The following is a 24,728-nucleotide window of genomic DNA, read 5'->3' as shown; positions in this document are numbered from 1 at the left end:
CATGAACGGCCAAAAGCAAGAAATCAAAACATTCGCTGAAGATGTTGAAGGTAAGTAGAAGGCTCTTGTTAGTGTCTCATGAATATTACAAGCAAGGACAAGTGTCCAAAAAATGTAATTTTACAAAAGTAAGCTTTTGCATTTAAACATATCCTACATTCTGATGAAAAGGGCAGATTCAAGAGTGCCAACTGAACAGGCACCATCATGGCATCTTACAGTTGCTATTGTGCGCAAAGTAAAAAGTTACAAATTCAATTCCCAGTCAGTTGTAGGTTCAACTTATAATTCCTACAAGCTAAATGAAAAGAGGACCACTTTGTATGAGATATATCATCAAGGAACAGGGATCATTTCCTGGAGACTGGCCCTCACCATGAGAATGTGAAATTTTGACCACTGCCTCAGGTCAAAAATAATTATGATCAATGTCCAAGCGCTCATTTGTACTTGAATCCATGGTAACCTTTGAATTTTTACTTGTATCTATTTCAGTTCATGTCCGATTTTAGCAACACATTACTCCCTATCGACACAGAGAGAACGAGACTGACAGGGCAAAATTTACTGACACCGCTCCATGTGGCCAAAGCGCTTGTGTATAATCACCTGGTTGGAGGACAGGGGTTCCCCGAATTGCTTGCGCACAGTCAGGTGCTCGGTTGTCTGCAAGATGGAGGCGTACGCTGCTCCGAGGGAGCACGAAGCTGCGGAGACCGACACGAGGAGCAAAAGGCAGCGGCAGTGAGCAACCAGGACGGGGACACGTGCGCAACACACACACACACACACGGCAGCAGCGTGGGACATGAATGAAGACAACCCTGTAACTCAAAGAGGGAGCGGGTGGCGTGCTATGTACATTTTCATTAGAAGACTGAAAGCACTCTATTTTATATCAACTGTATAACGCATCTTGCTAAATGTGTTGTGTCTCTTGTGTACAAGAGTCTATAAATCTTACCTATAAATGTCATTTTTTGTTTGTCTGTGTGTGGGTGCGCACACTTGCGAAGGATTTGGCTCGAAAACCATGGGGTTTACGTAAAAAAATAGCCAGGTACCACGCCGTAAGCCCCACGGTAAGCAAACGCTATTCCGTTTTCACATCTGTCAACTTTAAAGAACTTTAATAAGCGATTTTGTGCTGTTTTAGGTTATTATTTATTAAATTGCAGGGGATCGACCATACCAACTCACACGCCTTCAGTGGGGGGGACAGCCCCTACCAAGTCACACACGTTCGGTGGGGGTGAGGAGGACATTTTCTTTTACGCGTTCAAAATTCAATAAAAATACACATAACGCTTAAGGTTAATTCTTTACAGTGTGATGTCCTCGCCCCCCCCCCACCCCGATGCGTGCAGTTTCTACTATAGAGTCAATAGATATTAATATTTTAGCGCTTAGATAGTTTTATTGTAGCACGGGTGGGGAAATGGTGGGAGGGGGCAGCGGCCCAGCCCCCAGCCTGCCAAGGTGCCACCTCGGCCAGCTGGACAATCTAGGCAAGGGCGGGGGCTCTGCATGCCACTAGGCCTCACGACGCCACTCTGTCAGGTTAGTTGTTTGCTAGCACCACAGTCAGTATGCTCTGCTGTAATCCATAGCAGGTACCACCACAGTCAGTATGCACTGCTGTAATCATAGCAAGTACCACCACAGTCAGTATGCACTGCTGTAATCATAGCAGGTTCCACCACAGTTGGTATGCACTGCTGTAGTTATAGCAGGTGCCACCACAGTCGATATGCACTGCTGCAGTGATAGCAGGTTCCACCACAGTCGGTATGCACTGCTGTAGTGATAGCAGGTACCACCACAGTCGGTATGCACTGGTGTAGTGATAGTAGATAATGCTATCGAGTTACTAGATACTGCTATATAGAGTTAGTAGATACTAAAACAGTCAGTATATACCACTACGATCAGTAAATACTGCTACAGTCAGTAGCTACTGCTATACAGTCAGTATATACTACTATAGTCAGTAGATACTGCTATAAAGTTAGTAGTTCTACTATAGTCAGCAAATACAGAGTGACCCAAAAAAAACGGGCCCCAACTCTAATAGGCCCCGTGTGCACGGGGCCCGTTTTTTTTGGGTCACCCTGTACTACTGTAATGCGAGCAAGGATTGAGGGGGGGCGGAGTCTGGGTCACGTGGGGAGAGGGAGGAGTCAGGGTCACGTGGGAGAGAGGATTTAGGGAGAGAACCGGAAGGGAAACGGGGAGTGGAGACGGAGTGAAACAGGAGGAGGCCACGCTGGACAGGACGGAGAGAGTGGCGCGGTTGCCACGCGGTGGGAGACGTCAACACCGTCAGCCATCGGTGTCAGATGTAGAGAGCTAGCGGGCTGTGGGAGGCTAGCTGTATACGGGGCAGCAGTGAAGCTGGAGAGCGGAGCAGCAGTGTGGCTGCAAGGCGGAGCAGCAGGGAGACTGCATATCGGAGCAGCAGAGTGGCTGTGGAGTGATCGTCGGGAGAGACGCGGGCCTGAGCGAGGACGCCATGGTAACGAGATTCTACGAACCCAATAAAGGACAACGGAGATCGACATATGAGAAAGAGTCCTTTATTACACTACTATAGATGTAGTAGTTACTATTATAGAGTCAGTATATACTACTGTAGGGCCAGTAGATACTACTATGCTAAGTAGTTACTACTACAGTCAGTAGATAGTACTGTAGGCCCAGTGGATACTACTACGGTCAGTAACTACTGCTATAGAGTCAGTAGATACTACTATCGAGTGAGTAGATACTACTATAGAGTTAGTAGATACTACTGTAGGGCCAGAAATACTACTAGGGTCAGTAGTTGCTACAGTCAGTAAATACTACTAAACAGTCAGTAGCTACTACTGGCCCAGTAGATATTCCTGTACAGTCAGTAGATACTACAGAGTCAATAGATACTACTTACTCTGTTGTCTGTAGGGTGTGTACGTATATAAACCTACGCGGGGATAAAATATGTTTAAGCGGTGGGAAGTGGGGGGTCAACCATTTTCAGAAACCTTTTATATCAACTATTTACCCCCCACTTTCTATAACTTTTTGGACTTGTACAAGCCTCTTATAAATTTGTTGGTGGAGAAATGGACAAACGGCCCACTGGGCTTTCACAATAGCTGACTATCTGTGTATGTATATGTCAGGTTTTTAAGAGAAGTTATGAAATATAATTTTTCGCCCGGGCAACACCAGGTACTTCCTGCTAGTAATGCTTATAAGAATGGTGCCAAATCAGATACAAAGTGTTAAAAGTATTTCTTACAGAAAACAGGTTAATTAGAAATGCATCGTTTCCATAAAATCGAATTGTATTTTGAACATCTAGAAGCTGAATAAACCCAAGTACTCACGAACTTAATGGGTTCCATTTTAGGTCAGTAAAGTAATTACATGCTATTCACTGCTCTGTTCAGTCAATTTATAAACTTAACATGTAAACGCTTAGAAAAGTCAATATATACGACAGCACATACACTGGCCTCCCACCAACACCTATATTACCATGTGTTGCACACTCAAAATGAAGGAAGTGGGCAGGTGTTCCAAATCTAGGGCAAACACATTTATTTATTGTGGTTAATATTAATCTTGTGAAGAACAGCACCGTCACTCTGTAAAATGCAACAGCACGTGTTACACGCAGCAATTCTTCCGAGTCGCCATTAACCATGTGGCTGGTTTACACGTGCGGTTATTCATTAACCCTTTCTCTTAAACCCAATTCTACTACTGATAAACCATCTTTGTCTTTGACAATCACATTTGCACATCACTATTCCAATATTACTTTAATCCTAAGCTGTATGTCTATCTATACCATCCACTTATATCGGTATCTTACACCCATTATATGTACTGTATGTGTACAGTATACGTACTGTATATCACCATTGTACAGCTTACTACTTTACATGTGTTCTTTTCTCAATAGCATTGCAAGTAGTCATACTCTGGGTACATGGGCATGGTTATAGACTAAACAGTCTGAGAGTTAGAGAATTACAATGACAGGAAGTAATTACAGTGCATCATCCCTTTACAATGCACAGTGCTAAAAAGCCTCTAATTGCATATATCACAAACGAACAATTCAAAGCCAAGCTTAAAGTCTAGAACAAGTCTAGAACAAGTCTAGAACATTTATAGAACGTCTTCTTGGTTCTTTCGGTAAAGTCACGTAGAAGGGAAGTAATAAAATAATAAAAATAAAACATAATAAAATAAAACAATTCTCACGACGTTTCGGCCACAACGCAAGCAGCCGTCCTCAGGTGAAAACCAGGTCCGTCGAGGCGACAGAGTCTGAATGAAACAGCACACGGGCTTGGAGCATATATATAAGCTGGGCGCATTAACAAAGGAATTTGCATATCAACAGGAATTTAGCATATTTATGGGAAATGCAGGAATGTAATTAGTACTGCATATGCATGTGCATTATGCAGGATTAACAGCATCAAAGGGAGCTGCAGTTACTGCTGCTGCAGTAGTTGCTGCTGCTGCAGTTTCTGCTGCTGCTGCACTTGCTGCTGCTGCTGCACTTGCTGCTGCTGCTGCACTTGCTGCTGCTGCTGCACTTGCTGCTGCTGCTGCAGTTGCTGCCTTATCCATTTTAATATAACACTATGTATTATTCCAGACATACAGTACCCTGGCGTCTACAAACTAAGTTGCCTCTGTGGTAGCAGTTACATTGGAGAAACCAAACGACATGTCTCGGACCGCATCCGTGAACATAAGGCAGACCTGAAACACGGTAGGACAAACACCTCAGCCGTGGCAGATCACTGTTACAATTCAGTGGGCTCACATGACATTGACTTCTCCAAGACAGAGGTTCTCTGCAAGCCATCTGGCTATCATGAGAGATTCGTTCATGAGGCGATCCACATATACAAACACAGAGACAATTTCAACCGAGAAGATGGATTCTGGCTTAGCAATCATTGGAAGGACGTAATAAACCATTTCGGATCTTAACTGATTGTGTTCACGTTAACGGTGACTTTCAGACCGCGTTCCACTCACTGGCATGGTGCAGTGTGCAGAGTAATGTATGGTGTCGTAATTGTACAGTAAACATATAGCAGTATGATACACATTAGGGTGGGTAGAATAATACATAGTGTTATATTAAAATGGATAAGGCAGCAACTGCAGCAGCAGCAACTGCAGCAGCAGCAAGTGCAGCAGCAGCAGCAAGTGCAGCAGCAGCAGCAAGTGCAGCAGCAGCAGCAAGTGCAGCAGCAGCAGCAAGTGCAGCAGCAGCAGCAAGTGCAGCAGCAGCAGAAACTGCAGCAGCAGCAACTACTGCAGCAGCAGTAACTGCAGCTCCCTTTGATGCTGTTAATCCTGCATAATGCACATGCATATGCAGTACTAATTACATTCCTGCATTTCCCATAAATATGCTAAATTCCTGTTGATATGCAAATTCCTTTGTTAATGCGCCCAGCTTATATATATGCTCCAAGCCCGTGTGCTGTTTCATTCAGACTCTGTCGCCTCGACGGACCTGGTTTTCACCTGAGGACGGCTGCTTGCGTTGTGGCCGAAACGTCGTGAGAATTGTTTTATTTTATTATGTTTTATTTTTATTATTTTATTACTTCCCTTCTACGTGACTTTACCGAAAGAACCAAGAAGATGAATCCCTGCAGTCACGAAAGCTTTAAATCGAAATTTATAGAACGATCAAAAACAACCTTTGGGTCCTTTACCTGTAAAATGCAACAGCACGTGTTACACGCAGCAATTCTTCCGAGTCGCCATTAGCCATGTGGCTGGTTTACACGTGCGGTTATTCATTAACCCTGCCAGCCACCTACAGGCCCAACTCAGTCATCACATGCTGCTGTACACACATGCATTGATGCACCGCACAGCACATCAGGACTTTCACAGAACCACACTTTACTCCCTTGCTGCACAAGGACATAATTAAAAGAGTGATCCATTCCTAATGTGCCACACATGCCCCGTCCAACAGAGGATTGGCCATGGCTGCTGATAATCAGAATGACGTGAACTGTACATGCAATGAGGGCATTAATAAATCAAGGACACCAACATTTAGTCAGTGAGTAAACAGGACAGAAATTACTTTTATTTAAAGCTTTCGTGACTGCAGGGATTCATATTCTTGGTTCTTTCGGTAAAGTCACGTGACTTTACCGAAAGAACCAAGAATAGGACAGGAAGAATAAAAAAGCAAGCTTTGTTATCGAAGGACAGAGCATGATAGACGTCTTTGCTCTTAATATGAAATATGATACAGTGAAGCTTGTCATATTGATTGACCAGGGATATTGATACCTAGCAAACAGACATCTGACAATTGACCCCACCTCAGGGGTCAAAAAGTCCATCAAAGTCGCGGCCATAAGTCCGTGAGTTCAAATGTCGGTCGGGAGTCGACTTCTCCTTTCATCTCTCGAGGGGATGCTTTGTGAGAAGTTAACAAGGTAGTTGGGCAATGGACAGACTCAGCTCTGGCACAGGAATGTGACATTTCCACAAATGGATTTTTGTTTTAGTTATTAAAAATGGGCATCGCGTCGCACTCATTTCAGCAGCAATACACGTTGAGTTTGAAAAGTCAAAATCTAAAACGCTCATTCTCTGTTTAACGTACTCGATAATATTTAGACACGTAAGGGTTGCATTTTGAGGAGTGTTTTGGTAATAGAGCTATGGGATATTGTGCAGGGTAGAATTAAGGTCACTCAGGCATGCTGTTCGGCATATGGTTTTAGAGGTTAAGCTCCATTAATATACGGAGGATTATGACATGGCAGGATATTGACAGATGGTGGTGGCTTGGGATTGCCTTCATCCAGCAGTGGATTAACCATAGCTGATGAAGATACATATGCCATCATATTATATTTCATGGCAATGCTCTGCTAATAATTCTGTTGTGACGAAACCTAACAACTTACTCACGCGTTTTTTTCATGTATAATTGCAATAACCAAAAAGCGGAAAATAACTCATTATAATTGATAGCATCATAAATTCTGGAAATCTTAGACGGCAATTAAAGTCCTACGGAGAGCAAGTTGATATGAATAAGATGTATGGCCATGGAGTGCCAGCAATAGATCTGCAGGAAATATTACAACAGCACGGCAGAGCATTCTAAATAAAACCCAGAGTTGTATTGTCATTATATAATGTGAAAAAAGAGAAATGATATGCACGGACAAGGACAACAAATGAGCCCCTTCATCGATGAGAAACAAAGCAAATACAGCAAAGGAAAATCCATTTACAAGGCATTCACTGAAGTTACTGCAGCAGACTTCAGGATGCCGGCCCCTATGATGCCATTTTCAAGATGTTCATCGATTTCGTGTTGTGCCTCTGTTCTAAGCGACATTGCATCCAATTGCTCACCACACATGAGCACCGCCGCCGTAATGACGCTACCTGGATGGAGCTGCAGAGCAACGAGGATGAGCACACGTTGACTGCGCCCACGGTGCCGCTTTAGAGCCACCGCTGCGCGCGCGCGCCTTGCTGACACCGCTCCTGCCTTCACAGCCTCCTACCTACTGCTGTCCATATTCTTGCAGTCACGAAAGCTTCAAATCTAGAATTACTGCTGTCCAGTTTAAGGATTATTTTTTCTCTTCACTATGCAAAATCCTCAAAAGAAGCCTAATACGTATGTAATACGGTGCCTTCGCACATGTATGTAATGTGACGGTGCCGATCCTGCACACGTATCACCGCTTCGAGTTATTTCACACTAGACGCCCCCTGCTTCTCGATCAGTCTCCTATTAAATCCTCTTATCGATCTTTGTTAAATGGAATTCAAGCTGTGCATTACGCCAGTAGATGGGCTGAGTGTACAAGCGATGCATATTCTTTCATGTGACTACGTCAAGAAATAAACACTAGCTTAAATCCATAATGGTACTTTGACACATCTTAAGATTTTGATATTAAGAATCTAATTATGTCTCTATTCAATTACCACTATCAGCTTGCCATATGAGCAGCAATGGAACATGGCCTGTATGTCACTTTGGATGTCACAGGCGAAGACGTGTTACAAGAGGGCATTACAGCTGGTGTCGACTCACAGCGAAAACCTTTTCATCACTAGAGGTCAGTTTTAGCATTGGGACGTATTCTTTATCGATGTGATCTATTCAATCACCGACGCATGTCTGTCTCAGATAAGTTGGAGTATCGGCAGAATAGAGTCAATCACGAAGGCGTGAGGCATGCCCGTAGCATCTCTTGGCATATTGACATCATTTGCTCGTTCCTCAGGCAGCATGATGTATGCCTCCGCCTGACAGCTGAATATATATGAATGAGCTATCAAATAGGGGTCCTTGCCTGTAAACATTGGGCAGTTCACGAGCAATGGTTTGAGTGGGGCATGCTCGGCTGGTCAGTCACTGAATATCGAAACCAAAATTCGCTTGTATTAAGCCAATGCTGCTGATGAGATGCACTCCCAAAGGGCCACATGGATACACGTATGTTATTTTTACATAAAGAGAAGCATTTCAGGAGTCGTAATTTCCTTATTTTCATATCAAACATCCAGCTGAATGGTGCTACGATTAGAGTGCTTGACTTGCAAACGGAAGTTTCTGAGTTCATACTCCAGACAAGTGCTGACTCAGCTTGTCTCCCTCTGGGGACCAACACATCTGGGTGGAAAGCTCAGCAGCAGTCATCTTATCAGAATCAAAATATGTACTTATACTGGAGGTATCCAATGATCTATGAAGCTCTTTTTCACAGATGTCCAGTCGGGGCGGATAAGAACGTTACGTAGAAATGAGGGCGAACAACAGAGTGGATATTATAGAACATGTGATAAATTGCGTGTCATGATTACAACCCAAATAGAAAATCTGAAATATGACCAAAACTCTATCACCACCCAGTGTCTATGCACTGCTAGATGAAGGACTTGCCATGCTCTCACCAACGACGGTTCCTGGGATGCTACCATGTAACTCTCTCTTCCGTACAAACTGATCTTGTGGCTCCATCTGCACAGCGACCATCCTCACAGGGACATTTTCTCCTCACAGAGTTTATTACCATTGTTGTTGTTGTTATTTGGCTGATATTCTATCCATTACTATGGAGCTGTGTCCTGCTCAAGGCCACGTGCTTTTTCGCCCCATCATCCTTTGAGCCAAGTTTGCTTCTTCACGTCTCTCACAACAAAACAGACCCAAACAATTAGAAATGTTCCTCCAGCCTCCTTGCATAGAGGTCTCTCTTGAAAAGGCTGATGCATCTCAATGGGCTTTCACCTTGCTAACGAGAATACTCAATAACAAAAGGAGTGGAATAACTGTTTACAAACTCTGGGCACATTAGCACCATTTTTACATTGGATTATTCATTAAACGCACACAGATCCACCGTATAGCCTGAACAGACTTTTTCTGAGGAAAGTGCTGTTCGAGAGCACCTACTAAGGCCAGCACCACACACAAGTGGGTGGGTGGCCAGCACCACGACCTTTGTCACCCCAGTGACGATGTTTGACACATCGCACCAGGTACTCATTTGAGCTCGAGTCGACCTAACGCAGCCCCAGGACCGGTTAAAACCTTCACCACTGTTATTGATCATGAGCGGGAATCAAACTCGGGTCAGCGAGTTCGTAGTGCAGTGCGCTAACCACGACACTACTTCTCTCCACAGTGACTCACATGCTAATAACAATAATTAATAATGGTGAGCCCTTTCACAAACCACTGCTGGATGAAGACTTCCCCATGCGGTGTCAGCCGTGATGATTATTTTAATTTAGTTTTTTACTATTTTCATTTTACCAGTTAAGGCCCACTGAGCTATATAGCTCTATTTCAGAAGCGACCTGGCCACAAATGATAGCCCAATGAAGTGGCTTATCACGTGGATATTAATAGTAGCACCCAAAAGCCAGGTCCCCAGAGGGACCGGCTTCATCTACCTTCTACGTCCTACAGAGTCTCCAACACGTGGACCTGGACCCAAGCTGTGGTCCGGTCCGTTGTAGCTAGTTATGGTGTAATCAGTGTAGTGAGCCTGGTGGTACACCACCATAGGTTGTTATTCTGTAAAGGGGCAGTTACCCCGTGTGTTGGTGTTAATAAATGTGTTGCATCCAAAGAGTACGTCTGCGACTCAGTTGAACTCACTCCACGTAAAAATTCACTTTTGAGGTTTTGCTTTCTCAAAATTCTTATTGTGCAATGTGTCCATACCTCATTAACATGATACGTAGTGGACTATTGCTTAATGTTTTCAATGCACCCTGTGTGCTACGCATCTCGCAATACAAGCAGCTTCATTACCACAGCTCGGAGAAGACACCAACACACAGCAATCAGCAACTAAATGAAATGCACTGTGCACGTTTGCAAATCAAATGGTGGATTTGCAACAAATTACTAATTTCCACGAAAGCCAAAATTATATTTTTTGACTGTTTCTTCTTCTTTCAAATTGCTCATTATTATTACACTTGTTTACCCAGGGAAACGTCACTGAGTCTCAAGACTCTTTTTCAGGAGGGTCCTACCAAGTATTAGGGGGGGGCCGACGCAGGGGCTGATGTTTTTCCAACACAACGACACTCCACAAGAGGGGCCGATGTTGCTGCTGCTGCCGTTGCCGCTGCTGCTGCTCTGCGTAATCCATATCGGGTAAATTGAAAGTAATCGTTCAGCATTAGGATGTTTGGCCAATACCAGTTAGGTTGTGTATAGTTTTTTTGTTTGTTTATTAGCTATGGGAAGAAACTGCAAAACCCAGAGGGATCCCATGCTTAACCTCGGGGAGAACATATCAACGCCACAAATGAAGGCATCAAGTCGGGAATTGAACCCAGCAACTTCTTGCTATGGGGCACAAACATTAACAGCACGCAGCCTTGCCCCCCCCCCCCCCAAGCCACTCTGCGCATGCATAAGAGGCTTAGAAATGCTACACACTGCTGCAGAGCTCACAATCAAGTGGATACTGGGCATAAAGTTGCTCCATTGAGCAAATTGAAAGTGTCGGCAGTCGAATCTGGAATGATCTTAGGATGCATCTTGGGTAACTTGGAGACTAACATTTTTTCCTCAAAAAGTTTAGCGTATATAATTCATTAACTGCGGCGGCAATAACATCAAAAACGTGTCAATATACAATGTACTATTTAAACGTGAATATCAAATGAATGCACGCGCTGTTATTTTAATTGATATCTTGTCCAAATAGCTGAGAGACCAGTGGACCGGCCGACAAAGTGTTAACCCTCAAACAGTTCCCGCTGACCACCGTGCAATAAAATAACAATTCTTATCCACAGTCAGGTCCCAGAGTACGCGGCGGGGGTTAGGTTCCGTCTACCCCCGCGTAAGCGCGATTTCCCATAAGTTGGGGTTCGCCTATATGAGTGTAGATATATAATGTACCACTATGTACTACTATATTACTATACATTACTATGTTACTATAGACTAGTATATACTATTAAATTACTGTACAAGCGCAGTATATGCAATGTAAGAGTGCATATAAAATGAATATAAATGCAAATAAATGTGTAATAAAGTACAGTACTGTTAGTAAATGATTCACTAATCATCTGTATATGCTAAATACGAAACAAGCGAGCTGGGTGGACTCGTTTCTTGCACGGGCCATTGCTTTACAATGCCCTCAAATCCTTGTCCGCGTGATGGCATAGGGGCAGGGGGGTGATTTGACTCTTCGCTTCCCGCCCTGTGCGTGCAGCGAAAGTACGAGTCACAAGGCGTAAGTATGAATCGGGGTCGGTCGCGGATGAGCGGGTCCGCGTACTCTTGACATCCTTACAAACATCGTATCTGCAACAGTTCCACAGAACGATTGCTGCCACCCGGCGCACCACCGGTGCTCCGCAGACCACACGTTGGCAACCACTGCCCCAGATTTAAAAAAACACGATGTGTTTTAAATGTCACTGCAATTGGCCAAGAAGTATGAGGGATGATGGTGCTACAAATCGCGCAGTGGAATGTATTGCTTTTGCAATTATGTGAGTGACTGTGGTCACTAAATTGATTGGCCCACGTGGAACTGCCTCGACAGCCATGCGAAAAATGCCCGTGACATAGCGCCGTCTCATCCGAGGGCAAATGCTGTTCTGCATTTCTAACAAGCTATGCCGAGTTTGAATTGTATCCGCATGCACCAGCCGAGTCATTGAGATGCCTAACGAATCGTGCATTGTAAAAAAAAACAAAGAATAGATGTATGTAGCGCTACGGAGGTTCACAACTCCAGTCTTATACCGTCCGCTTTCACATGTCGAAAGCCAGAGGTTAAATGTTCAATTGAAATGCGTTCGTGATTGTACAATGGACGTACCAAGTCTTAGCTCTTATACGAATTGATTGTGCCGTGCAGGTGACTGGCTTTCAATACAAATCTCATCTGATGGAGCCAGATCTGAAAGGGATTATGGACAGTGTTTGGCCCATGAAGTCCGGGGTTGCCCATCCGGTGTTCAGTATAAAAGCCAACCAAGTATCCACCTCCTGTCCATACACAGGCACATCAAAACAACTACTCCGCACGGGCACACCAAAAGTCCATGAGCCATGCACAAAGCTTTCCAGCATTCGTTGTTTGTCCCATACACAAACACTCAAACAACTCTCTGTAACAAATCAGAATACAGTTTAGTGCATGTTAGGAGATGTGGTCTCCGTAACCAACCAAAGCTCACGTATAGCTTTAAACTCTTTATTACATATCGTTTAAGTTGCGGCAATACAAGTTTGATGGCTTCCCTTGGTAAACCAGGGCTTCACCGTGACCCGATTTCCAAGATAGCCTCACGATCTGTGTGTACCACACACTTACTCCTTAACAGTTCTAAACAACAGATAAACGAGCATGCATAACCGCAAAATATGAGAAACAGAATCGGCATCTTTCTTCGTCCTTGAGAAATCCGACGGGCCACGAAGCTCTTCCCCCCCCCCCCCCCCCCCACACACACAGATGTCTAGTAGGGGGTAGGTAAACAATTGTTGACGTCGCAACCGACTCGACGAACCCACTCGCGTCGCACAGCTCGCGTCGCAGGACCCCCTCGGCACCGGGGTAAACTGCAACCCACAGGCCATTGAATCTCCCGGTACTCGCGCTCCCACACGAGTGGACGAGGCCCTCCTCCCCTGGGCCGTGCCGTGGTCTTCTCACATTCGACAAAGCGACCACGGCGCCCGGCATCGTCCCCTCACGAACTCGTCAAGAGTAGATGGAGAAAATTCCGCCACTGCGGGCGCGGTTTTCTCACAACGCGTGGCGAACGGAACGTCCACCGCTCCTCGCGTGGTCCGTCTCCCCTTGTGGTGGCGGATGCAGCGCTCGCGATTCTTGGATGTCGCCCTGCACGTGAAAGGAGAAGACGAGGCCCTTGCAGGCTATCGACGTTCTTGTTGTCCTTGGCGTGGCGGGTCCCCAGTTGACAAAGAGCCCTCCTCGTGGCACTCCAGCAGGAGACACTGCACCCACGCCCCTCAGAAACACCCCACTCAGCTCCGGGTACAGCACTCGCAGATTCTGAGGCAGCACTTCTTAAGACTCGTGCGGCCCTGGGTGTGCTTCCTCAACACTCCAGCAGTGGATCAAGCCCTTGCTGCACTCTGTCACACCTCCACACTACAGCAATGAATCAGGCCCTCTTGCTACACTCTGGGTGGTTGCTACAAATTCACAACAAGAGATTGGGCCTTCTTGCTGATGGCTCGTTCCTGCTGCACGCGTCTTCCTTCCTCCTGCTCCACCCCCCATGCAGTGTTCTTTGTGTGGCCTCGCTGGGGGGGATCAGATCTGAGTGCTATGTGGAATGGCCCTTGCCCCGACCTCTTCTATATTTCTTAACAGGGATAGGCATGCTCCAAACTCCTCTTGAACACACGCAAAACCAGTCATACCACCAGATACACAGCGGACAAACTATGTCGGGAGATGGGATTCGCTTCCATATCATTCCACTCTTCATACCCAATATTGCTTTTATCATTGAACACAGCCTCATCGTTGATATGGAGCGGTCTCAGCAATAACATCTGGCAACCCAGCAAAAAATTGTTGAACACGTCTGATTCTGCTGATGAGACCAAGAGGGTCAGAACTGGTACTGAGTTTGTATGCCTAACCAAATGCTGCAGGGTCATGTAGGTCTGGAGAGCCAAGAGGCTGATGAATAAAAAATGGATACTTGTCTTTATAAAAATGTTGAGACACAGACCATAGTTGTGTTCATATTTTCTTTTCTTCACATACAAGCACATACTTGCTCCAGGTGTCTAAGTAATGTCTAAATTTAATAATGAATCTATTTTAGCGATGGTATATGCGTTGAGTTGTGAATGTAAGAATGTATTATTAAGAATTTGAGAAAATTATAGCGAATTTCATATTTAGTATAATGTAGCAAACAAAACTGTACAAACTAGACAACCACAGAAACAATACATATTATATAGTAAAAACGATTAAAAAGTGACTGATGATTCGAATAGCAACTGCAAATATTGTAAAATCCTCAAAGGGCTTACTGAATTGTTTTATGTCTGTGCATATGCTGCAAGCGCAGATCTCAAGTATTCTCTCTACGACACCTGCTCCGTAACCACACCAATCTTCTCCAGCGACAGCAGCCGCCGTTCTCCATAAGGTGTGGTGGTGACGTCACCACAGTCTCGGTGCACTTAGGGGCCACGTGAAGCATCGATGTCTCACTTGTAAATCATGGGACAGACCCCCGTGTGTTCAGCTTTAACCATTTTGAACCATTTCACGTGTAAACCACTTAAACCATTATATAATGTATACGCAACAACAACCGCCATTCACCACTAAGTGGCGGTGACGTCACAATGGCGTTTGTGCCATGCGAGGTGCACTTTGAGGCCACGTGAAGTGCACTTTGAGGCCACGTGAAGTGCCGAAGGCCTGCTGGCAGGAGGTTACTTAACATACCCAGGTGCCATTGGTTGACTGACTGAGATGGCTGGCAGATGCACCAACTGTGTTCCCGCTGTGCCAACTCTGCGTTTTATCTGCCCGGCGCTTCGCTTGTTGTTGTGAGCGTTGCTCCTCTGCCCTCTGTTGTTGCTAGAGGGTGACTGCTTCCCATTCCCACCAGCTGCCTTCACAAACCTTCTCCTCACTCCTTGTACCAGTCATCCGCAAGTCCAATGAATTCCACATCTTTCTGTAACACATCAATCCATCTCTTCTCTAGCTCGCACCGTGCCCGTTTAGCCCCATCTACTGTATCTGGCTGAATAGAAGCTGAATAGGCATACGATGGCTGGGCATGCAGGCTACAAGACCCAACCAGTGCAGCCTCGCTTGCCAGAGGAGCTCACTGATGGATCTGTGAACTCCTCACACAATCCTCTATGGTTAAACCCAGGATGGATTGTAGGCAGGTGAGCCTGAATGTTTCGAACCAGCGCAGATGTCACTTTAGAGCGATCCATGTTTTTGCAAACATAAAGAACGAAGGGCATAACTGTGGCCGAGAAGACCCAGAGCTTTGTATGAAGCGACAGGCCAGGTACCTTCCACACAGAGTTACACAGCTGATGATAAGATAATGCCGCTCGACTGATTTGGTGTGAAATCTCGGCTGCCAAACCGGAGCCGGTTATAAGCACGCTGCCCACGTACGAAAACTTCTCTACTCCACAACTGCCCCAAGATTCATGGGGAGTTGAGGGAGGAGAGTGTTTGATGACATACCCAGGCAGATGCTTGTTTTGTGGGGCTGATGGTAAGGCCCCGTTTCTTAATAGTATGCTGCAAGTTCAGGAGTAGCACCTCCAACTCCTTCTTCGAGTAGGCAGCAATCACCAGATGATCCGCATACATAATATGGTTGACCAATAGGGAGCCATCCCTTGACCATACCCAGACATTGAACAGTATCTCTTTGTATCTATACCAGATGGGAATTCTACCATTACATCCATAGAAAGCTTCTCAAACGACATGGTCAAAGACGATGTTCAAGAATGTTGGGGCCAGAGGACATCTCAGTCGCATCCCAAGGTGAACAGAAAATAGCTCTTGACACCCGGCCACGCAACTTTTATCCGGGCCCACCCACTACCCACCACCATGAAGGTCCTTAATGATTGTGAGCAGATGGTCTGGGACTCCAAAAGTACAAAAAATTGATGGTATCAAAGACATTGACAAGGTCCATAATGCGTGGCCTGTTAAAGCATTATATATATACACCAACTACCTTCATCCAGGGGAACAAAAAGTCCAATACACAGGAACATGACACAACAGGACACTTACAACCTTCACTCATCATGAAAAAGCGGGGGGGGGGGGGGGGGAGGAACTTTCACTCCATGCACAAGAACATCAACCATCCTAATGCCATTCACAAACAAACAAAACCCACTCCTGCACAATCAAGAGTCGACTTGTGACCTCTCTTGCAAAAGGAAATTCATCTGCAGTGCAAGATAGCCAATACATCTACAACCAAGTTTGTAGTACAGTTAAAAGTTTGTGATGGTTATAAAAAAAAATAGGCACGGGGTTTGTTCGCTGAGACTAAACACTATTATATATCCAAATTATATATTATAATTTTTCCAGAGCAATCATCTCACGAATACAACTTTCAAGTTGAGATGCTTAATAGGGTGGCTAAGCACAGTATCCATCCATGATATAATAAAGTACTATTATTTCGTGGAAACAACAGTGGTCATCAAGATGGGACTGTGCTTAAAAAAGTTTGGAATTTCCAACTACTAACCTTGGGCCACCAGTGGAGATAAGCAATGCTCGATGCTTAATTCACAAAGAAGACACGTTTAATTGTACATAAGTAATTTGAGAAGCTTCGATATGTATAAGCTACAATGAGTATCGAGATAAATGTGTGGGCCTGTTAAAGCCATGCTAATGGGCAGCAATGTTGTGGACAAAAGCCACTCAAATAAATTATGTAGCCCTAGGCCCGCAAGGAGCACATCGATGGAGGCGGTGTGAATGTGAGGCTCAAGGGACGAGTGAAGCACAACTCGAGAGGGCTGCATGTGGGCCTGCGGGCGACGATATGGTATGGTTCAGGCATGGTTTAGGGTTACAAACACAGTTCTGAGTGCAGAAAAACTTTCTGATGAAAACACAGCGATGGTACTGCGCTGTATTCCTACTGGCTCACCTCCTGGGGAGTGACCCAAGCAAAACGTTTTGGCCCCGAGTTTAAAGATATGTTAATCTGGCTTTGACACCTTGTCTTCAAAACAGTTTTTTCATATATATTGAAACAGAGTTTTAAAGCTGCCGAATGACTTTACTTCCCAATAAGTTTAAAGAGTGTGGCTGGCTCCAAGGCTAAGCGCGAAGCTCCTTCACATCTGTTCTTGACCCTCGGGGCTACCTGCCGCTATCACCTCAATATACGTATGACTCCTATTCATTTTTCGCTAGCCTACACGTGGGAGGGTTTGACATGGCTTAAAAACGCACACCCATTTTCTCGATAAAAATGTATATAAGAAGAATCTCTATTTTCTCTCCTGGCGGCTCGTAGTCGCCCCATGGGCCCATCCCCATGGGACCATCGGTCTCATTTGGTTTGCTAATTTTGCCGCGCTGCTGAAATCTGCAACGCTTGGAATGTCAAATCTTTTCACTTATTTCTCTCGGTGAGCAATTGCGCAGCGTGCTCGCGGTCCTACAACAAAGGGAATTGAATAATCCAATCATGTCCCAATATATATAGTGCACAATCCCCCCGTTGTCACCGACCATTCCTTGCCAAAGACAAATTCGGGTTCAGAAAACCGCTCTTCCAACATTTCAATTCAGACCACACATTCCGGCCATTTGACGGCGTCGTCTCCATCAAACGAGTGCCGCCGTTGCGTTCTCCGATCGTCGCGAGCTCCGTTGAATAAGTACAATTACAGCGCACATATTTCGAGGACTGTCAAAACTCCTATTTAGATGGTGGCATTCATTTCCCGTAACTGCAATGGCACACCTGTAATCGGTTGATTTTATTGCACCTTGTGCATTCAACATGCAGCAGCACGTGGAACTTCAGAGTATTAAAATAGTTTGGGCTGCATGGCAGTGAACAGATGAAAGCCTCATTTGAATTATTCCATCAACTATGATGTGCAGGAGCCACCAACTGTGACCAAAAGGCTACTCTCTTGGGCTTCAATGAACATAAAAGGGCAGTACGATTTAATTGACCCACATACTATGGTGATAAAAGAATGGGAAAAATGAGAATCACTGATGAAGGAATTCGGCTCATTCCATTGTGTTGACGCCACTGGGGAAGTGAATAGGATCCCAGAAAGACAGACGATAGTGTGTGTATGTCGCGATATTAAATTAGGCTATTGACTTGCTGTGAGAAAGTTACAATTTTTCCAAGTTATTATTTTCTTTGAAAAAAAAAACTTTATAGAAAAACGATGTCAACAGCAACAAAAACATATTTGGCATGTGTGCATTACAAAATAGCACTATATTAATTTTCCCATTTATTTTCCTTTTAAGTTTACAAATAAGCAGCGTACCGAGAAGTGTATTGAATACTAGAAAACTCCCAATCCCTTCTCGGAATGCAGTCAGAGGATGCATTTCAATCAGCTGACACATCTGAGATAATAATACCGATGTGGTAATAAGAATGGCATTGAAAAACGCCACGGTTTCTATAACTCACTCCAACAAATTATTGATTTTTGCAAGAAACAACTTTTCTTCAGCAGGTTTAATGCAGATAACTGTACAACACTGAACACCACAAAGCACACGTCAAGAAGTTAAATTAACTTGTTTGTGTTTCTCGGTGTTGAAAAAACTTCGTCTCAAACTTACATTCAGCACCTGCACAACCAGTTTCCATTTTAGTCCAAACCCTTCCACCCCCCCATAGTCATGGAACCACGAATTTTCCACTCTCCATCGGGTCTTGCCTATTTTACAGCGAACTCTCTGTCCCCCCCCCTCTGAATACATACTTGTCTCGTCTGAAAGTACTGTTGCAAGGATCCTCATTCGAACCTATGAAAAGAGTAAAACGACTTTGAAAAACAAATTCACTCACGAAGACAGCGGCTGCTGGCTGGTTCAAGGGTGGCTCGGGGAACGAATGCAGCAAACCAGTACCAACGAGGTCGTAAGTTTGAATCGAGGCAAAGACCGGTGATTCACCCTCGGCTCTCAGGTACACCGAGTTGATTGTCTCGGCCAGTGATGGTATCATCCATCAATGGCTGTATCAGTCACTAAATTCATCTTCTGCTCAGCCGCAAGAGCTGAATTTTTTTACTGGTAGGAACCTCCTGGTTACACCAGCCCACAGGGGATTATTGTGTCCGTCCGTCCGTCATGCAGGGAGGGGCTGGGTGGGGAGGAGGGGCTGGGTGGGGAGGGGAGTGTGGGGAGGGGCAGGGTGGGGAGGGGCTGGTCACCCCGTGGTGCCCTTATAAAACTCAACGTTTAACCTACTCACGCCGGCTTGTGCCCGCCCTCACAGTCGGGCATATTTGCGGAAAACATCACGCCGCCGTTGACCCTGGCCATTGACCGAGCAACCCGACGTTCCTTCCAGCTCCCTCCGCAGGAATGTGTTAAGGATAGTTGTTTACTGACAAGTCGCGAATCACCCTTTACACCAAGCATGAGCTTCAGTGCTAAATTCAGAATGAAGTGACTACAAAAGCAGTTCTGTAGTGTCATCTTCCAGAGCCGTTCTCTGGCATGATGTGAAGGTTAGCCAACTGGAAGAGCTCTCTGGAAGGGCATTAACTCACTTCTAATAGCACAGTAGAGATGAAACTTGCAATAAAATCCCTGAAATATTTTAAAAGCAAAGAGCATAATAAAAAAAAGGTTGTAAAAAACACAAAAACTATCTGCAAGCAGTCCCAAGGAATTGGAAACATGCACCGAGAGCACATAAAACAGATCCTCTGTCTGCCTGGCAGGCATGTAGAATAAGATATCAGGTAAGATATTTTTTACTGGTATACAAGTATGGCATTTTTACACCACTGTCTTGTTTTTTTTTTAGATGTGACACAATAGAATTCATTTAAATTCACAGTAATAATCCCTGTCAACGACGTCCGACTCTATACGTTTCAATAATTCCGATGTAAGAATATAATGGTTCATCATGTTCATCTCTCGTTGTAAAAGTGTAACGTCAATTAACTCACGTGCCTTCTGATGACGTTGTGCACTACCCTTTACATTTGTCAAACAACTTTGCTAATAAAGAGCTGTAGAAGTTAATGCCGTGTACACAAACGTATACAAGCAGCAGAACGTAGAGGTGCAAAGATACCCCGATGTAGGTCTCCCCCTTTTACATAATTTCACAAATTCGTTGGAGCTATGCACTTTTAAATGTAGATGGGAAACTAATTTCTCTACAACTGCTCTTTGTGTTAAGTTTGTCGTCCTTCCCCCACACCTCCAATTAGCAAGGTCGGCTACGTACGGTGCAAAATAAGCTCAACATACATCCATACAAACAATTTGTGCTGACAAGACGCCTCGGCCAGCAAGCAGGATCACAGCACAGCTGGGTTAACAGAGATGGAGGGATTCACGAAAACTTACTTAAGCAAGTATTTATTTGATGAATGCTTCCATAGGTCCATACTATATATGTTAGATTAGTATTAAATTCCATCCACGGTGGAATTGACTTGCCCAGCACGAGTGCTAATTCAAGTGAGCCTCCCGAATTATCCAGATATTAAAAAACCGTTACAGCGAAGAACAATGAAAGGGCTGATTTGCACGAAAATAGAACAAAGCCTTGGATGAAATTGGGGGCAACAAACGGAGAAGATAGGATCAACTGCATAAGAAGATCTTGGGTTCTATAGGCAATGCAAAAACACTCAACCCTAGCTGGCCATGTTATCAGCCTAATAGACCATTGTGAGAGAGAACATTCAAATTACCCAGCTAATCCCATTCGTGAAATAGCACAAACGAGATGGGTTGTGACATCAACCGAGATGGCTTTGCTCCCAGACATTATAGGGCATGAGAGTGCAAACCTAGAGATTTTCACCAAGAGATGCTTGAGATAGTATTTGCGAGCAATTATGTTTACAAAGTGCCATTTGTTGCATACCACTAATACAACAAAAAGTAGCCATATAAATCCACATATATACTTAAACGATTACCCTTGGAGGGCAGTGCTGTGAGAGAGCAGTCGTTGAGGCCGACACAGCGCATGAGGATTCAGCGCGATGTGTGGCTGAACTTTTCTCCCGATTACGAGTGTTTATACTACATACCAGGTATTCAGTCAGGGCTGAGCCGATCTGGGGGGAAGTCCAATACAGGTTCGCATAGAGGATTACATACCGCTTGCTGCTGGCATCAGCTAATATCTGGGAATCAAACTCAGGTTGTCCGTTTGCTATGATCATATAGCAGTCTATACACCCAATGCATCACAACTACACACAGACACAGGTACACAACAATACCCACGCAGAATGTTTTCAACGATTGTACAATTTTCTTTGTGAGTTCACGACAATTCTTCCAATCCATACGTCACGGATGACAGAGTCAAATGATTGAAGACTGTTCTTTTTTCAAAGAAAATGCTATTTCGCTGTTCAAAATCACACAAAAAAAACATATGCAAAGGTGCAAGGCTTAGAATGGCCGGCGGAGATATGATTGACAAACACGTGCTTAAGAGAAGAGGAAAAAACACGAAATCCAGATGTCACAATCACTATTGTCGTAAAATAGATGGTCTTGCGCAGGACATGGGGATTAGCGTTTGAGGAGTAAAACTCCCGATAGAACAGCCGCCAGGCACTAAAACCCTGCAGCAATGAAAGGCTGGCCGTGGAAAGCACGGTGCAGGATTGATCATTGCTTAAGATGCCGATGATGCTGCTGCTGCTGCTCAGAACAGATTTTTTAGTCCATCGGGTAAGCCCTTTCTGTCACGTGGTAAGCATCACCAGGCAATGGCTGGTTGAGTCAAGATGGCTCATACCATGGTACAATATTTTACTCCCAAGAGGAGATCATTGTGTGCAAGGTCACATCCTACATTTGCTGGACGTGGAAAAGTTGTTTTAAGGCTTAGACATTTCCAATGTAGCCTTAAGATACGTATTACGTAGCTATTGGCAAATAGACCACTGTTATCCGTGTCTCCTCTGCAAAGAGAAATTGAATCTCAATGGGCCCTTACCTTCTTAAAGGAGTACAATTAACGTGTTTGGGGCCTGGGGAAAGAGACCGGAATACAACATATATATTTAACCATATATAAATAATAGATACTCACAAAACATTGCATAATGTCCAATTAAATTTATACAAAAATGCTGAGAATCTATAAATTTAAAGCACAACTGAGTTAACCCATTTATTAACGACACGTCGTTAATCAGCTTGCAGTGGGGAAGGGGGAAACTCCTTTAATTAACTTTGAATTTTCGGAGCAGGTAAGTAAGTAGCTGAGTTACTTACATGGGGGGGAGGGGGAGCACCGATTACACGACAGAAATGGGACCAACGTCAGCATGGATAAATCACAATATGCAGCTTATCTCCTGCAACCGATTATATATTATCGGCACTCAGAATATTGAGCTGCACTTTACCCTATTTCTGAGCTTACAATAGGTACCCAGATGAATCATTGCCTCTTGCTCGCCATGCCTAATAAAGGCCAGTGACGTGCACAGGACCTCCTACGCTCACCGTTCTTCTCACGTGTCATATTCTTCTTCTTTTCACGTATCACATTATACCCCCCCGTGAGTCAACCAACTCCCCGCGTCACCCGCCTCGCTTCATCTCACCTCGTCACTCGCGTTTACCCGACTTTCTGACCTGCAAACAAACCGCTTTGCCTCATCCTCTTCTTCAAACCCCGTGACCCTAAACTCTGGAACTCAACACGCACCTCTTTTTACCCAGGAAAGGCGGTGGGGGGGGGGGGGGTGGTGCTACTCCCACCAGCTGTGAGGTTATGGGGTATCCGTGTGGAGTTCAGACCTGGGCGGCACTACCGGGCTGCTAGGGTCCCAGAGGCAGCACTCCTACTCCCCGGGGAGGGGACTCTGGGCTAGAATGTGTATGCTGAGCTCCTCTCGCACCGTGCGTAGCCAACCGCGTGAATCGGAATGAGGGGCCGAGGAGACCCTCCAGGGTTGAGGCGTGATCGGCACCTGCGTGCTCACGCCGTGGGACTTTGTCTGATGTAGGGAACTCAAAGGGTTCGGTGTGTGCACTCCATCTTGTCTGTTTTGTTTCACAGTCCTGTGCTCTTCCCTTCTTTGGTGTGAATGTGTGGTTTGTACACGTCACTGTTTTCAGATGCAAGTTCCATGGATGACTCGATATACAATTCTTATTATTCAAACCAATCTGAGTGGCTGATGGTGAATGGCTTCACAAAAGAATCAACAACTTTCAACAAAACATTATATTGTGGTCTCATGCATAAAATACAGTCTTCATGAGTTAATCCCTGAACCAGCTTTGAATTTAATCATCATCTGTCCCTGCCACCAGCTAGTAAGCAACGATGGATCTGGAATAACTTACAACTATAGTTCACTCTCAATTCTCTTTTGTCTGAAAGAAGGGGGACCGCACAGACTGCAACAAATACAGGGGCATCTCACTCCTCAGTGTGCTGGGAAAGGTCCTGGCAAGGATTATTGAACATCGCTTTGCTAGGCACGCTCAGGAGAGGCTTGCGGAACCCCAATGTGGTTTCAGGAAAGGGCGGTCCTGCACAGATGCGATATTTTCTGTCCGTCTGCTACAGCAGAGGTGTAGGGAATTCCAACAAGACCTACATCTCTGCTTTATTGACTTGGTCAAGGCCAATGATAACATAAGTAGGCCTAGGCTCTGGGTAGTTCTTCGTGCTTTTGGAGTTCCTGACCCTCTGCTCACGATCATTAAGGACCTTCATGATGGTGAGCGGGCCCGGGTAAAACTACGTGGCTGGGAGTCGGAGCCTTTCCCTGTTCACCTTGGGGTGCAACAGGGATGTCCTCTGGCTCCCACATTATTTAACATCTATTTCGACCACGTAGTCCGTGAAGCCTTTAACAGCTGTACCGGAGGAATTTCCATCTGGTACAGATACAATGGGAGGCTGATCGTTGCCCAGGGTGTGGTCAAGGGATGGCTCCCTATTGCTCAACCATGTTATGTATGCCGATGATCTGGTTATTGCTGCTCACTCAGAGTAGGAGTTAGAGGCGCTGCTGCTGAACCTGGAGCTTGCCACTAAGAGGTGGGGCCTTACAATCAGCCCCACCAAAACTAAGCACCTGCCTGGGTATTTTGTACCATCGGACACTCCACCCCCATAACTTCCAATTGGTGATAGGGCAGTTGTGGAGAGAGTGGGGAGTTTCCCATGCCTGGGCAGTGTGCTCATGACCAGCTCCGGTTTAACAGCAGAGGTCTCACTCCAAATCAGTCGAGCAGCAATATCTTTTAATCGGTTGCGTAACGCTGTGTGGAAGCTGCCTGGTCTGTCGCTCCGCAAGAAGCTTCAGGTCTTCTCGGCCACGATGATTCCCTCCCTTCTCTATGCTTGCGAAACGTGGACCCCCATAATGGAGCATCTTCGCCGGTTAGAAACATTTAGGCTGGCCTGCCTACAAT

General features: G+C 45.1%; 1 protein-coding gene across 2 annotated transcripts in view; it reads right to left on the bottom strand.

Moving 5' to 3' along the window:
* Positions 1-24,728, bottom strand: part of ACAD8 (acyl-CoA dehydrogenase family member 8) — a 591,584-nt gene that overhangs the window by 100,861 nt on the left and 465,995 nt on the right. For both annotated transcript variants that reach the window (XM_061550860.1, XM_061550861.1), the window contains one exon: positions 610-707. In XM_061550860.1, coding sequence (XP_061406844.1) covers positions 610-707 — 98 coding nt within the window. The remainder of the gene's footprint in view (positions 1-609; positions 708-24,728) is intronic.

The sequence above is a fragment of the Lethenteron reissneri genome, chromosome 13 (genome assembly GCF_015708825.2).
Source record: "Lethenteron reissneri isolate LAM-NWPU_2019-01 chromosome 13, ASM1570882v1, whole genome shotgun sequence".
Lineage (NCBI taxonomy): Eukaryota > Metazoa > Chordata > Hyperoartia > Petromyzontiformes > Petromyzontidae > Lethenteron > Lethenteron reissneri.
This window is presented reverse-complemented; position numbering and strand designations above follow the sequence as displayed.